Source organism: Jaculus jaculus, chromosome 1 (genome assembly GCF_020740685.1).
Source record: "Jaculus jaculus isolate mJacJac1 chromosome 1, mJacJac1.mat.Y.cur, whole genome shotgun sequence".
NCBI classification, from domain to species: domain Eukaryota; kingdom Metazoa; phylum Chordata; class Mammalia; order Rodentia; family Dipodidae; genus Jaculus; species Jaculus jaculus.
Window position 1 is genome coordinate 170,413,660 of NC_059102.1, and position 17,594 is coordinate 170,431,253.

Here is a 17,594-nt window from a genome sequence, read left to right on the forward strand (position 1 = left end):
TCTTGTACAAATATCGAGTAATGTTTACTAGAGATTGGTAAATAAAATAATAAAATAAATGTAAGAGACCAATTAATGAATACAAGTGATCAGTTGTGGTAGCTCACGCTACCTGAAAACCTAGCACTTGGGAAGCTGAGCCAGAAGAATTGTCATGGGTTTGTTTGAGGCCAACCCAAACAATATATTAAGTGCCAGACCAGCCTATTTGACAGTACACACTGTCTCAAAGAAAACACAAAGCAAAGTGTAGAGATCATTCAGTGATTAAAGGCACTTGTTTTCAAAGCCTGACTGCCAGGGTTATATTCCCCGGTATCCAGGTAAAGCCAGAGGCACAAAGTGGTGCATGCATCTGGAGTTTGTTTGCAGTGGCAAGAAGCCCTGGTATGGCCATTCCCTCCCTCTCCCTCTCTGCTTGCAAGGAAATAAATAAAATATTGTTTAAAAAAGAAAAGGCACAAAGCCATACACAGGAGGAAGATGTTTGATTATTATACACAGAGCACTGCATATAGCTAATCATTTGTCATATATTTAAAAATACGTACAACAGAAGATCATGAATGTTCTTACTATAAAGACATGATAAATGTTTAAGATTATGTACAAACAAAATATCTTGTTTTGATTATTACACAATGTACCCATATATTGAAATAACATTCTATAACCCACATGAATATGAAAGTATGTACTAAGTAAACAAAAATCTGGGGATGGGAGAAAGGTATGTATTAATCAGTAACACAATATAAAAAGCAAAACATTGAGAAATCTTAGTAATAAAAGATATAATAGCAATTTACAAAATCATTTAACAGATAAAATAAATATTTGATGAGCCAAAATTGAAATTAGAATAGGCAACTTAGAAATTATAGCACGTAAAGCAAATTTAAGAAATAGGTCAAGTTGAAGCAACATTAACAGAAGAATAGGAGAAATAAATGTTTATGTATTAAACCATTGTAAATTGGCTTCATTAAAGCTAATTTTTGAAAAAGTTATATAATATTTTATACAATGAAATTGGATCACATATTTGTAAAAGTTAAAACCAAGGAGAAACCCAATATGTTCAGATGTCAGAAAGAGAAACAAAAAATGTCATAAAAATAAAATGAACATAGTCTTCTCATGATAAAAGAATAGTAGAAACCATAAGATATCAGTCTGCTATCTTGATATTTGTGTACCTGTATATAAAACCATTCAAGTAAGATGGTAAAATTAGACAAAATAAACAGTTCATTTAACATGAAATCAATTTTAGTTTCTTATTTTTATTTAACATGCAATATTTTAAGTATATTTATTGTATAGTGTGACAGTTTAATACATCTATGTAATGCACAGGGATTAAATAAAATAACAGGGTAATTAGCATTTCTCTCTCCTTAATATTAACTATCACACTATTGTTTTCCTACCTATGTACTACCATTTCTTGCTCTAGAATCTCCTATTTTCCTTTCAAGCAAAGTATTTTTAGGTTGAACATATGATAGAGAAAGTTGGCACTACTCCTGTCTGAGTTTCATTGTTTCACTTAGCATGATATTTTCCAGGTTCTCACATTTGGGAGCAAATGACAGAATTTCATTCTTTTAAGTCTACATGATTCTATCAGGTACATTTACTATACCTTTTTTATTCATTTATCTTTGTCAACCAGATTTATTTCTTATTCTGGCTTCTGTGAATAGTACTGTAGAACACATGGAAGTACAAGCGTGTTCTTGGTACTCTGATTCTACTTCTTTTGGATATATAGTCTGCAGTGAGGTAGATAGATCATATGATAGGTTTAATTTTAGTTTTTGAAGAGCCTTCATACTGTTCTCCATTCCCAAGAAAAGGTATAATAGATACCTTTTCTCAAACTTCACTAGAATTTGTTATTTTTACATTGATAGTAGCAATTACGACTGGAGTGAAATGATAGCTCGTTGTTTTATTCATTTAAATTTTTTACAACAAATGATTTTGAACTTTTTGTCTAATTATATTTTTTTTTCTTTGTGAGAATATCTAACCAGAGAAAGTGCCTATTGTGTGTTTGAAAAACTATATGTTTAGAAGCATAGGCACACATATAGTAACAGTATAAAGGCATCCATAGATAAGTATTCTGAATTTAATGTGTTTTAATTTCAGTTACCATACTAACCAATGATGCCAGTGTTGTAGGATATATGGATGTTTCTAGGCTCAACAGTAATGGAAACTTATAACACAACCTCCAAGACTCAGGGAATATGGCAGAAGAGGGTACAGAAATAATGCAAGAGTTACTGGATTGCAAGGTATACTCTCAGGCATTATTGCACCTACAGACTTACTGGTGCATTCCTGGTTCCAGAGTAATTATCGATAACCCCAATGAGAAAGGCCCTCAGTAGAATGGTAGTGGGGGAGAGGAAACATAATATAACAACCTGACAGGAATATAACCTATATGCAATATGTTTAAATAAATAAGTACCTGCACAGATGATACTTCCAGAAGTGTTTATTTTGCTGAGTATAAAATCAAAACAACTATGAGATTCCACCTTATTACAGAAAGGATGGAAATCATTAAAAAATCAAATAATAATAAATGTTGGAAAGAATATATGGAAAGAGGAACCCTTATTCATTGCTGGTGGGAGTGCAGATTTGTACAACTACTATGGAAATCAATATGGAGACTCCTGAAATAGATGAAAACAGAGCTACCAACTGACCCAGCCATTCTTCTATTAGGCATCTATCCTAAGGGCCCCACTCTTTACTGAAGAGATATTTGCAGAGCCATGTTTGTAACTCAATTCACAATAGTTAAGAACTGGAATCAAATTAGATGCCCATCATTTGGCAAATGGATAATGAATATATTATCTATATGCACAATGGAAATCTACTCAGCAGTATGGAAGAATGATATGTTGAGATTTGTAGGAAATGAGTGGCCTTGAAACAGATCATAGTAAGCAAATTCACACAAGTGCAGGAAGACAAACACCACATATTCTGCCTCATTTGTGGATCTTAACCTGGAACAGCTTGAGTTGCAGGCATACATGGAAGACAACTTGAGGGACAGATAAGAGGTTATGGAAGAGTTTGGGGGAAGGTAAAGGGCATGGAGGGAGAGATATACACAAAACAAAATCAAAAATAAATTGATACCATGAAAATCTTCCTTCTGGAGAGCAGACTAAAAGATATAACCCTCAATAGAAGCATGGAGGGACCACATGCTAAAAAGGGACTTGGAGAGAATTGAATGGAACCTAACCCTAAAACACTTGGCTCTGGCTTGTAATGTCTAGTACCAGAAATTGGTTATAATCCATGTTGAGCTGTTGATCAGAGAGACCTATAAAGTCCCCCAAACAAGGCAAAGTCAAAGTACTTGATTGCCAGCCTGAGATGAAAAGCAAGACCCTACTGCTTAAGACATCACATATTGAGACATAGAACATCAAGAAATCAGGCTGAATCTGGAAGAAAGCCAATATCCAGGTGGTATATTACTTAAAATCACTGGTATATTACTTAAAATCACTATGTGAGCTGCTGGGAGAAAATGGCCAACAATGTGAGCAAACAGAGGATACTGCTGTGTAAAAGCAACCAACTAGACAAGACATACACACCTGTGAAATACTGGCCCCAGCCTAGGTGGGTAACCAATGGCTCTCTGTTTGGCTATGAAATCTGCTCAGTGGAAAGGAACCCATAAATGGTACGGGAAGCCAATTCAGAATCTTATGGAGACTAAAATTATGGACTCCAGTGAGAAGCTCTCACTGTCTTTGTCCAAAAGAGAGCCTATACCCATCAATTTTTTCTCAGTTAACAATGTTTATCCCCTTTACCCTATTCTGATCTCTGTTGAATAAACTGTTTATTTTGTCATTGTTTGTTTTATTTTTTTTCTTCAGAAAGCAGCAAGAACTAAGGGTATTCAAAATCCATCAAAAAGACAAGGAGAACTGACTCTGGCAGGAGATGAACCATGCCTAGCACAGCAGCTAGGGCCTAGGTAAAACCACAAAGAAGCTGATGAGATGAGCGTGGTGTTACTTCCACAGTGAGCTTGGAAACTTGGACCAGTATGCTGAGAGCTCAACACTAAAGTGGAATCAAAGCATTCCCACCAAGGCTCAAGGAAGTTTGCAGCATAGAGGGTGGAAAGAAAGTAAAGAGCCACGGGTTGGGAAGGAGTATCCAGAGACATGTCCCTCACAATGACTGACTGCTTCTCTCACAACTCATAACCCACAACTCTATGGGGAATACCAGCAATCTCACTAAAGAGGGCCCTCACTGGAGGGGAGGCAGAAAGGAAGGAAATGATGGTACCAACATATGATGTGGTCATAGAAAGATTTTACTTAATAAAAATGATGCACATTGGGCTGGAGAGATGGCTTAGTGATTAAGTGCTTGCCTGTGAAGCCTAAGGACCCCAGTTCTGGGCTCGATTCCCCAGGACCCATGTTAGCCAGATGCACAAGGGGGCATACACATCTGGGGTTCATTTGTAGTGGCTGGAGGTCCTGTCGTGCCCATTCTCTCTTTCTCTCTCTCTCTCTGCCTCTTTCTCTCTCTGTCACTTTCAAATAAATAAATTAAAATAAACAAAAATATTTTTAAAAAGACACACATAAAAGTGCATGACAGACCAAAATAAAGTCTAGAGAGTTAGAAAATCTAGACACCAAATCAATTTTTAGCATCAACTGATGTTTAACATGTTTTGTTTAATGTTTCAATAACAAATTGATTAATTTAAATGGAAAATAATTTGACCAAAACTAGACAACTTTGGATAATTTGTCAGATATAGTATTTGGACCTATAGCAATGAAAGAATAAAAAAAAAAATACTCCACTAGACTGGAAAATCTAAAAGAAATGGATGGATTTCAAAATTAAACCATGGGAGATAATTCATTTGAAAAGACCAAAAAAGCAATGAGATCAAAGAAATCATTAAAAAAAAACTCCCAAATTAAAAAAAAAAAGTGCTGCCTGTGGTTGTGCACACCTTTACTCCTAGCTCTCAGGAAACAGAGGTAGGAGGGTTGCCATGAGTTTGAGGCCACCCTGACACCACATAGTGAATTCTAGGTCACTTGGGGCTAGAGTGAGACCCTACCTTGAGAAACCAAAAGAAAAATAAAAGTTCAGTCCCAGACAAATTCACTGAATTTTACCAGATGATTAACAAACTAACGCCAGTGCTTTTCAGACTATTGTATATAGAAGAAAGGGAACAGCACCTCATTCATGAAGCTAGTATTAACCGGACACTGAAACCAGATAAATAAACAACAGCAAAAAATTAAACTAGTGTCCCTCATGAACATAGCTGCAAACATTTTCAACAAAATTCTTCCAGATAGAATACAAGGACACATCAAACAGATCATTTACAAAGAACAAGTGGTTTTTCTTTCTGAAATGCGCTATGGTCCAACATATACAAATCAATAAATGAAGCATAACATATAAATGGAGTCAAGGACGAAAGCTATATGATCCTATAGTAAATGAAATAAAATCATTTGATAAAAATCAAACATCCCTTCATGATAAAAGTCTTATAGAAACTGGGAATAGAAACAACATATATCAACATAATAATGGCTATCTGTGAGAAACCTATGGCCAACATTACACTAAATGGGGAAGATTTTGAAGCATTTCTACTGAAATCAGGAATCAGACAAAAAATTTCCACTTTCTCCCCTCTTATTAAATATAGTATAGTAAGTCTTAGCTATTGCAATAAGACAAGAGAGACAAAATGGATATAAGTATAAAAGGAAAACTCAAATCATCTCTATTTGAAGATGATAGAACTCCACATACAAGGGATTCAAAAGACTCTACCAGAAAACTGTTAGAGCTGATAAACACTATTATCAGCAAAATAGGAGGATAAAAAATATTAAGACAGAGAAATAATGTACCTCTTATACACCATTCACAAACTTGCTAAAGATTAAATTAGGAAAACAATCTATTCACAATTACCTCAAAAAATAATTCCTGGGAAGTAATGTAACCAAAGGAGTAACAGAACTTTACAATTAAAAACTTTAATACACTCAATCGAAAAATTAAAGGAGACATTAGGAAATGGAATTACATCCCATGTTCATAATTTGGAGGCATTGGTACGGTAAAATGTCTATTTTACCAAAAGCAATTATAGATTTACTTCAAGTCACATCAAAATTTCAGTGCTATTCTTCACTAAAAAAGAAAAAATAACATAAAATTAGTTTTGCAGCAAAAAAAATCCTTGGTTAGCCAAATCAACCCCAAGAAACAAAAATAAGGCTGGAGCTATCACCACCCTGGATTTTAAGGTATATTACAAAACTTGGTAACAAAATCAGCATGGTACTGACACAAAAACATATGTATATCAATGTAACAGAATTGAAGTTCTAAATATAAACCCATAAAGCCATCTGTTTTTGACAAAAATATCAAAACAATATTTACTGGAGAAATAATAGCCTCTTTAATGAATCAATCTAGGAAAACTGAATATTTATAAGTTAAAGAGTAAAATTAGATCTTTATCTCACTGTGTACACAAAATTCGGCAAAGTGCATTAAAGAGTTTAATGCCAGATATGACACTCTGAAACTGTTGGAGGAAATAATATGGAAACAATTAATTATCAATGCATAGATTAAGAATTTCTGACAGAAATCCAGTTGCTCAGTAAATAAGGCCAATAATTAACCATTGGGACCTCATGAAATTAAGAAAGTTTCTATTCTGCCAAGAACACTGTATCAGGCAAAGAGGAAGCCTCCAGAGTTGGGGAAAATCTTTGCAAGATATACATCTGCCACAGGATTACTATTTAGGATACAAAAATAACTCCAAAAACTAAATAGTACTGGAGAGATGGCTCCGTGGTTATGGTACTTGCTTGCAAACCCTGGTTCAATTACCCAGTACCAACATAAAGCCATATGCACAGTGGCACTTTTTCCTGGAGTTCATTTACAGTGGCTAGAGGCCCATTCTCTCTCTGCTCATAAATGAAGTAAAAAATCCAAACAAACAACAACAACAAAAAAACTAAATAATAAGATATAAAACATGTCCATCAAAATAGGCTATAGAACTGAAAAGAAAGTCCCCAAAAGAAGAAATGCAAATGGCAGTAAATATTTACAAAAATGTTCCACATCCTTAGCCATTAGGGAAGCGTAAATTAAAACAACTTGGAGATTCCATCTCAGTACCGTCACCATGACTGCTATCAGGGAATCCAATGACAATAAATGCTACAGAGGATTGTGGAAACAGGAACAATTATCAATTACTTGTGGGAATGTAAACTGGTACAGCCATTATGGAAAAAGTATGGAGGTTTCTGAGACAGATTTTTCATATCACCCATTTATACTTCCCCTGGGTATATATCCTAAAGACTCTCCACTTTACTATAGACATACTTTCTCATCAATTTCTACTGCTGTTCTGTTTAAAATAGCTGGAAACTTGAATACTCTGGTCAAGATATCATCTGCCTAACCACACAAAAACTCCCAGGGAAGGAGAGGCAAGACATTAAAAGGTAACTGGGTCATGTTGGTACCATTGTTAGCATCCTCCCTGTCCTCCCCCCTCCACAGGAACCCTCCTTGTTGGGGTATATGGGTCGTGCATTGTGAGGTTAGCCTTTAGTTTGGGGTAGGAGGAAATGTCCCTCCATGTCATGACCCAAAGTGTGTCTCTGACATTCTTTCTGACCCCTCTTCCACAAAAGTCATGTTTGGTTCATATTTGGTCTGTTTCCAGGTTGAGATCTTGGGAGCAACTGTGCCTCTTGAATCTTTGTTTGGTATTGGTTGATTGTTCTCTGTGTCTATCTCCTTCACTGTTATGTTGGTTCCTGGTTCACCAAGAAAACAGCATTCTTGCATGTTCCCCCAATTTTTCTTAGTTTCAGCTGGGGCCATTTTGAGGTGTGATGGGGTGGTTTTCACCTTAGGATCTTCATGTTTCTGAAAAAGAGAAACAGATTCTCCAACAGAGAGTAAAGTTAGCACCAAGTAAATGTGATAACCATTATTTTTTTGAGAGAGTTTAATGGAGAGTGGGCTCATTTTTGGATATTTGTTCTGACTTGTTTCCCAGCTCCAGCTATGGATTCCCTTCAACTCAGCAGATTAGTTAGCCAAATTGAGACCAGCTGGTTTCCTACCATGGCTATGTGCTACTATTGCACTTGTATGAGCATCACATCAAGTTGTTTGCTGCTAAGTAGGTTAGACCATGCGTTGCTTGGTCACCTATTGGTCATTTTCCCCCAGTCACTCATGTAGCACCTTCAGGCACTAAAAGTGCTGTCTGTGGACTGACTCTCTTCCAACTTCCAGCCATGTCACTCCATGGTAGGTGCCAACAGTGTATGGTGTCTTCAGTAGTAGGTATTACCACTAACTTAAGGTGGGTCATCAAGTGCTCTGACATAAATCTGTCTTCTTTTGGGAACTCTTGTAGGTGTCTGTGATAAAAAGCTTACCTGCTAGTATCAGGAGTTACAGGTCAGTGCCCAAGAAGAGAAGGAAGAAAAAGATAAGTGACATGGAAAGAGATAGAAAGATGAGAGAGATGAAGGAGACAGAGGAGGGAGAGAGGAGAGAGAGAGAGAGAGAGAGAGAGAGAGAGAGAGAGAGAGAGAGAGAGAGAGAGAGAGAAAGAGAGAGAGAGAAACAGAAACAGGAGGTCAGTTTTTGTCATACCTTTTCCACGGTCTTGTGAATCCATGTTCTCTCTAACGGCATGGTGAAAGTTCAACCATTTGGTCTGTCTTTTAGGATGTAGAGTTTTATGGCTTCATAAGATCCCATTGACTGAGTGATTGTTAAAGATCCTGTGCACCTGGGGTTTTGTTCAGGAAGTCTTTCCCTATTCCTAATTCATAGAATGTTCCTCCTAACTTTTCTTCCAGTAGTAGCCAAGTTTTTGGTCTTATATTGAAGTCTTTGATCCATTTGAACTTGATTGTTGTGCATGGCAAGATGTGTGGATCAAGTTTCAGTTTCCTGTATACTGTTATCCAGTGTGTCCAGTACCATTTGTTGAAGATGATATCTTTTTTCCCAGCCTCTATTGTTAGGGCCTTTGTCAGATATCAAGTAGCTGTATTTACTTGACCCAAAGTCCAGGTCCTCAATTCTATTCCATTAGTCTATACTCTTGTTTTTATGCCAGTACCATGCTATTTTTATTACTGTGGCTTTGTATTATACCTTTACATTATGTATGATGATGCCTCCAGAGGTGTTTCTTTTGCTGAGGATATGCTTGGATATCCAAGGCTTTCTGCTTTTCCATATGAATTTTGAGATCAATTTTTCTATCTCTGTGAAGAATGACATTGGGATTTGGATGGGAATTGCATTAAATCTGTAGACTGTCATTTTCACAATGTTGATTCTGCCTACCCAGGAGCATGGGAGCTCTTTCCATTTTCTTAAGTCCTCCTCAATTTGTTTTTTGAATTTTTTATGTTCATCACATTTAAGAGCTTTGAAATGGAGTCTCTTGGGTCTCTTAAACATAGAATCATGTCATCTGTGAATAGTGCTAACTTAACTTCTTCCTTTCCAAATTGTATCCCCTTTCATTCTTTCTCTTGTTTCATTGCTTGAGTTGGACTTCTAGTATTATATTGAAGACCAGAGGTGAGAGTGGACACCTGGCTTCTTTCTGATCTCAATGGGAATTCCTTCAGTCTCTCTCCATTAAGTATTATTTGGGCTTTAAGAGCTTTTCATATAGCCTTCATTGTGTTAAGATATTAACAGACCATGCTGATTCTCTACAATGTGGGGTTTTTTTTTTTCCATTTTTTTTATTAGTTCGTTTTGAACTCAGGGAATACAGTCAAGTTCTTACCATTGTTGGCTTCCTCCCTTCCTCTCCCCTCCCCCAACCCTTCTTTGTTGAGGGATATGGGTCATGCATTCTGGGGTTAGTCCTCAATTATGGGTAGGAGGAAATGTCTCTGTGTATAATGACCCAATGTGTGGTGGCTCTGAAATTCTTTCTGCCCACTCTTCTGCAAATTTCCCTGAGCCTGTTGGGTTCATTTTACATCTGCTTCAGTAATAATGTCTTGGGAACCTGTGTGTCTCTGGATATCTGATTTGGTATGAATTGATTGCTCTCTGTGTTGATCTCCTTCACCCTTGTGCTGGTACAGGTTCACCAAGAAAACAGCACCCTTGCTTGTTTTGCCAATTATTCTTGGTTTCAGCTGAGGCCTTTTGTGGTATGATGGGATGGTTCTCTCCTTAGGATCTGTATCTATCTGAAAAAGAGAAGCAGATTCTCTGAGAGTAAAGTTAGCACCAGGTAAATGGGATAACCCTTATTTTATTATAGAGAATTTAATAGGTGTAGGCCCTCTCGTAGCTCATGATTGGTGGTAGCTTGATAATAAGAGAGCGGGCCCATTTTTCATGTGGTTCTGACTTATTTGTTTCCCAGATTCAGCTGTGGGCTCCGTTCCCTGAGTGGACCAGCTAGCCAAATCAAGAGCTGTTGGTTTCCTACCATGGCTGTGTACCACATTTGCACTTGTGTGAGCATCACAACAGGTAATTTGCTACTAATTAGGTTAGACCATGAGTTGTTTGGACAGATATTAGTCATTTTCACCCTGTCACCCATGTAGCAACTTCTGGCACTAGATACGCTGACTGTCTGGGGACTGACTCTCTTCCAGCTTCCAACCATGTCACTCCATGTTATGTGTCAACCACATATGGTGTCTTCGGCAGTAGGGTCTTACCACTAACCTTTGGTGGATCATCAAGTACTATGACAGAATCTGTCATTCTTTTAAGAAACCTTGTCGGTCTCTCTGATGTAAAGCTCATTGTGGATGATAGCCACCTGCTGGTACTGGGAGTTACAGGTCAGTGCCCACAAAGAGAAGGAAGAAAAAGATAAGTAATATAAAAGAGAGAGAAGAGGGAAGGAGAAAAAGAAAGAGAGAGAGAGAGAGAGAGAGAGAGAGAGGGAGAGGGAGAGAAAGCTGTAGAAGATTAAGGTCAGTCTTCATTGTACCTTTTCTGGTGTATGGGAGGTGTTTCCATTTTCTCAAGTCCTCCTCAATTTCTTTTTTGAATGTTTTTATGTTTTCATTTATAGATCTTTCACTTCCTTGGTTAATGCTATTCCAAGGTATTTTTTTTTTCTTGCTGTTGAAAATGGAACAATGTCCCTTATTTCTTTCTCTTTATCTTTTTCATTTGCATGTAGAAAAGCTACTAATTTTTGTGCATTGATTTTGTATCATGCTACTTTGCTAAAGGAGTTAATCACCTTCAAGAGTTTTGAGATGGAGTCTCTCAGGTCTCTTATGTATAGAATCATGTCATCTGCAAATAGAGCTAACTTAACTTCTTCCTTTCCAAATTGTATCTCTTTTGTTTCTTTCTCCTGTCTTATTGCTTGAACTAGGACTTCCAGTACTATATTGGAGAGCAGAGGTGAGGGTGGACAACTCTGTCTTGTTCCTGATCTCAATGGAAATTCCTCCAGCCTCTCTCCATTAAATATTATTTGGGCTTTAGTAGCTTTGTATATAGCCTTAATTATGTTAAGATATGAACCTACCATGGCAATTTTCTGCAATGTTTTGATCATGCAGTGATGCTGTATTTTGTCAAAGGTCTTTTCTGAATCTCTTGAAATGATCATGTTGTTTTTCTGTTTAGCCTTGTTTATATGATGTATTACATTGGCAGATTTCCATATGTTGGACCATTCCTGTGATCCTGGGATAAATCTCACTTACTCAAGGTAGATAATGCTTTTTGGGCCTTGAGAGGCCCTGGTGTGAGGCCTAGTGGAACTTCCTGAGCCTAGCTAAAGCTTGGTGACCTGTGTCTGGCCAGCTAGGACTCAGCAAGACGCCTAATGGCTTCTTGCCTGCTACTCCAGAGGAGTTGGAATTATCATTTCAATAGTCACAGTTTACTATTGGCCCTTACCTCTTCCCCCATCCTAAAATCCCTGCCTTCATCCCCCACATTACATAGGCATCTGCTTGTAACAATAAAGTGAGTTCCTGTGAGGCCCTGCTTCCACAAGACTCCCGACTCTGTGGTTTTTCTCCGGTGAATAGGAGAGGTTTTGAATCGCCCAAAGTCCACCCTTCTCATCAACCCCTTGGGAGGAACCAGCTGGCCTGGTCCCTTCTCAGCACTACCTGCCCACTGGGGAGGAGCCTGGCAAATGCTGTTGATGTTTTGTTGTATTCAGTTTGTGAGAATTTTATTCAATATCTTTGAATATAAGTTCATCTTACCTTATTTTTTAAATGCATAGTATTTCATTGTTCCATCATCACTCTATGTGTAATACCATACTTCTTGCAACTTGCAAGTGATCAACATTCCCTTATCCCTCCATTACTTCTATTATCTTGAACTTCCTGTGGTCACAAGTCCAGGGTTGGGGGACGGGGCCGACCAGGGTGGGTCTAAGTTGATGAGGGTATGGGGCAGAACTGAGAGGTTCTGATGTAGCAGTGGGCTGGGGCAGAGCGGAGCAGGACCAAAGTGTGTGTGTCGGGGGGGGGGGGGGGTTGGGATCTGCAGGCAGAGATGTGTGGAGCTGGTCAATTGCCTGTGCCTGGCAGCGCAGCTGGAACTAGTGGCTTGGGTCTCCTGTCTCCAGTTAATGAGAGAGTAGCCTGAGGCTGAGACTCTAGCTAAGATGGCTGCTTGGGTTGACTGGGGACTGGTGGGTTACCTAAGAGCATGGGAATCAGCCAATTCCCTTTTCTTGCCCTTGTGCACCCTACCACTGGTGATCTATTAGAGATTGCTTTGCTCTAAACAACCCAGTGACCCCTTAATTCCTTGCCTCTCCTTCCCAGGAGGTGAGGCCCAGTTAGGCAGATGCTATCTTGACTGGAAGTCTCGACATATTTTTTTTATAAGGATCCCAGCTATGACCCTGAGAGTGACTGTGGAGGAAGAACTGAAATCCTTCAGGACTAATTACTGAGGAAAAAGTACATGGGAGCATGGAGGTGACAGTCTAGCACACTCAATAGAATCATTCCAGGATTCCCAGCAGAGTGATGATATAGATTAGTTTGGACTTTTTGCTTTCAATAATTGAGCAACCTACCTGTATTAGTCATTTTTCTCACTGATATGACAAAACACCTGTCAAAAACAGCTAAGTCATGAGTCCTCTTTGGCTCAAAATTTGAAGGTATATTCTCCCATAAAGAGGAGAATCTGAAGTTCTTGAGCATTGGGCAAGTTCAGAATTATAAATTTATTAATCTCTGTATTGTTCTTCATAGACAAAGATGAATAAAGGAACATAGCAGTAATAAAAACTGCAAAAACCTTAATGCATGGATATTATTTCACTCATGTAATCAAACTATAACAGGTGTCAGACTCATATGAGGGACAAAAGACAAACCAATTAGCACGTGCAGCACTATGACCTGAGTACTAGTCAACAGGGAGGAGCCTTCCAGCTAAGTTCTAAAAGTTCAAGTTGCTCATTGTCCTGCAGTTGAACCAGGTGGTGTCTAAGGCAATAGGAAGTTACCACCTAGTTATGGCTGGCACCCAAGAACCTTGGAAATAGCCTCTCTTGTTTTGGGGGCATCCCTGACTCAATGGGAAATATTCAACTGAAGCACAGAAATGACAACACTTTTGAGAGTGTTACCTCCTAAACCCTGTTTTGTCCATGCATAATCTGGATTAGAGGAAGTAAATAATGACCCATCCAAGACCACATTCCCAGAATGAATTCATCTCCCAACTAAAATCGCCAGTCACTTTAGATGCACATATATACTGCAGTTCTCTATTCAACAGCATGAAATTATTTATTACAACCATATACATATCAAGCAACAGTAAGCAGATGTTTGAGAAATTTATTAAGGTTTATATAGCTATGGAGGTAGAGAACAAAGCTTTAGCCAAATTAAAAGTGGTTGCATATTTACAAGTCTAAATTGACTATAGCTTAGCTCAAGTTACATGTAATAATTTTTGTATTTAAAATCTGGAGTCATTTTAATATTTCTGTTGAAAATTTCACCCTGATATGAACCCAAAACATATAGAAGATGTAGCTATTACAGTGTTTCAAACACTATTTAAATTTCTCACAAAATTGCCTATTGAACATACCTTATTTCTTAACTACTGAATTGTAAGTTTGAGACCAGAAATTCATCTTCATAACAGGAAGTACCATTTCTTGGGTATTAATCAAAAGACTCAAAGATTTCTGCAGAGATACTGAGATAATATCAACATGGAGCAAGGTACTTTGCTTTAAGTCTTGAATCTAATATGTCTGTAAAATTGCAAACCACTAACCTTTGGTAAAGAACAGTTTCCTCATTTGTGGAACAGAAGTAATAATTTCTTTGCCTATTACACAAGTAACATCTTGGTTAGAATTTTTTTTTCTTATTTCCTGTGTTTTCTTGTCATTGTGTTTTCCTGGGTTGTACACAAGGTCATTAGTTTGATGTATGTTTCAAATTTTGCTTCTAGTTTGTGATATGTTTACTTAAATGTTCTAAGATGAGTACCAAGAAGTTTTTTTTTTTGTTTGTTTGTTTCTGCCTTGTACTCCTTCAAGTTCTATAGTTTTGTCCATTTTTATATATTTAATCTATATTACATCATATTTGCATATTCAACTTTATTCATTGCATACAAATTGCTTTCTTTCCCAACATGTATGGAAGAAGCTAAACTGATGTAGCTCCATGATTCATTGTTGGTATTATGCTGAGACATCAACTGACTTTTATGTACTGGTTGATTTCTGGACATTCTATTCTTTCTCCTGTATTTTTTTTGTTTGTTTGTTTTCTCATCTCTTGGTTTGCCATTCTGTTATAAACATTGTGGCTTTGATGACTGCAGATTTCTGATTTTTTTTTTTTCGAGGTAGGGTCTCACTCTAGCCCAGGCTGACCTGGAATTTACTATGAAGTCTCAGGGTGGCCTCGAACTCATGGCAATCCTCCTACCTCTGCCTCCCGTGTGCTGGGATTAAAGGCGTGTGCCACCACGCCCGGCTTGATGTATATTTAAATCAGGAATTTTTATACCCTTAGTTTGTTTTTTTCTTTCTTAAATTTAAGGAGGTGTGATTTGTGTCCCATTAAAGATAAATCTAACTTCATGATTATTTTAATTTTTATAACATTTTAAATTTGTATGCACATGTATGTGTGTATTTGTATGTTTTCATGTGTGTGCAGTTCAGAGGACAACTACTTGTCAGTCCTCATGTTCTCCTAGTTTGAGGCAGGGCCTCACTCACTATTCTAATGTCTAGCTTCCGAGAAATTCTGTCACTCTGTCGTTCATCCTCCTTTTCTCCTTTCTCACCCACCCAATTCTCATCACAACTTTGATTTCCCCATGGTGTTGGGGGAATCAGTATTCAAGTACTTGGAATTGCATACCAAGAGTTTTATCCTCCCCAGTCCTCTTGTCCTATTTTTTTAATTTTTTTGTTTATTTTTATTTATTTATTTCAGAGTGACAGACAGAGAGTGAAAGAGGCACATAGAGAGAATGGGCACGCCAAGGCTTCCAACCACTGCAAATGAACTCCAGATGTGTGTGCCCCCTTGTGCATCTGGATATTGTGGGTCCTGGGGAATTGAGCCTCAAACAAGGGTCCTTAGGCTTCACAGGCAAGTGCGTAACTGCTAAGCCATCTCTCCAGCCCCTCTTTTCCTATTTTTATAAATTACTCTTCTATAATTTCAGGGATAAATAGAATTAGATAATATGCTATTTGTGGTTATTGAAATTCTTGAGAACATATACTTCAAGATCCAAGAACATATAAGTAATGTTTTAACAACATTATGTAAAATAAAACTATTTTGGGATATGATATTGGACTTATGCAGGATTATAATCTCAAAATGATTATTAAGAACACAACCATATGAAAACTGTTGTTTTCTGTGTTGTATAAGTGTAATGAATTTTAAATGAAAATATAACAAGTGTCAGATTCATATTAGGGACAAAGGAAAACCTTATCTGTCTACCAACCCCACTCACCACTGATTACAGATCAGCAAAACATTTCAAATAAATTGTACTGAGCAGTCTGGGATACTGACAGAATCTAGTACTATAATCTTGATTTTTGTTACTGGATTGCATCTTATTTTTGGAAAATAAATACATTTAAGATCTTCTCTAAACTTGCCACATTCTCAAAGGAAAAGGACAGAGTTCCTCTGTGTAAAAGAACTGCTGAAAAAAATCTAACTTTAAGACATATTACAAATATTCTTTGGCAATAGAGGTTTAAAAAATTTCTACATGCCTTATAATTAATTTAGTAAACCCAATGAAGAACTTGCTTTTCCAACAAATTTATGAAATGCACTTTTGACCTCCTTGTTTCTCAGGCTATACACTAGAGGATTCAGCATGGGGATGACCATGGTGTAGAACACAGATGCCACCTTGTCAGTGTCCATGGAGTGACTGGAGCTGGGCTGTAAGTAAGTGAAAATGACTGTTCCAAAGAAGATGAAAACAGTGGTGAGGTGGGATGCACAGGTAGAGAAGGCCTTTCTCTGTCCCTCAGCTGAATGCATCCTCAGGATTGCAACAAAAATAAGGAGGTAAGAGATCAATATAATGAAGAGAGTGAAAAAAACATCAAGTGCCGCCACTGAGAATAGCACAATCTCATTTGTGTAGATATCAGAGCAAGAAATAGCCAGTAGTGGGGGAATATCACAGAAAAAGTGATTAATCACATTAGAATGACAGAAGGAGAGATGGAAGGTAAAAGCAACATGGGTAGAGGATTGCAAGAGTGCACACATGTAGGAGCCAGTGGCCATTAAGACACATGTTGAACTTGTCATGGTGGTGGTGTAATGCAGGGGCTTACACACTGCTGCATGGCGGTCAAAGGCCATGGAGGCCAGGAGGAAACTTTCATTGATGGCAAAGGTAAGGAAGAAGAACATCTGGGCAGCACATGCACTGTAGGAAATGACTTTATCCCCTGTGAGAAACCCCACCACCACCTTAGGAGTGATAGCAGAGGCATAAACACAGTCCACCAGGGAGAGGTGACTGAGGAAGAAGTACATGGGAGTGTGGAGATGAGAGTCCAGCAGAATCAACATGATCATCCCAAGGTTCCCAACCACAGTGATGATGTAAATGACTGTGAAGATTATAAATAAAGGGACTTGCAGCTCAGGGGTATCTGTTAGTCCTACAAGAATAAATTCAGTCACCTCTGAAATATTCTCCATCCAAATAATTTGGGAGTCATAGATTATGATGGGTTACTTGAATATCACCATAAGATATGAAGAATGATCAAGTTCCCTTGCTCATGTTTCAGTTTTCTGTCCAGTGCAGAAGTCTGTATGAAAGGCAGTGGACTGAGTGCCAAGTTGGGGCAGGCAGTTTGTTGATATGGAAATGAGGCAGCTGGGGCATCTTTGCTTGGCTGCCATGGGTGGTAGTTCATATCGAAAACCTGGGGC

The 17,594-nt window shown here is 37.8% G+C and overlaps 1 protein-coding gene across 1 annotated transcript; it reads right to left on the reverse strand.

The window, feature by feature from the left end:
* Positions 1 to 16,412: 16,412 nt before the first annotated feature.
* On the reverse strand, positions 16,413 to 17,360 carry LOC101595282 (olfactory receptor 5B12-like). Its single transcript, XM_004667712.2, has one exon. The coding sequence runs from the start codon at positions 17,355 to 17,357 to the stop codon at positions 16,413 to 16,415; it is 945 nt and encodes a 314-aa protein (XP_004667769.2). The 5' UTR covers positions 17,358 to 17,360.
* Positions 17,361 to 17,594: the final 234 nt, after the last annotated feature.

Bases quoted from the DNA above. Each gene is read 5' to 3' on its own strand.
- LOC101595282 (XM_004667712.2), bottom strand. From the start codon at position 17,357: ATGGAGAATATTTCAGAGGTGACTGAATTTATTCTTGTAGGACTAACA.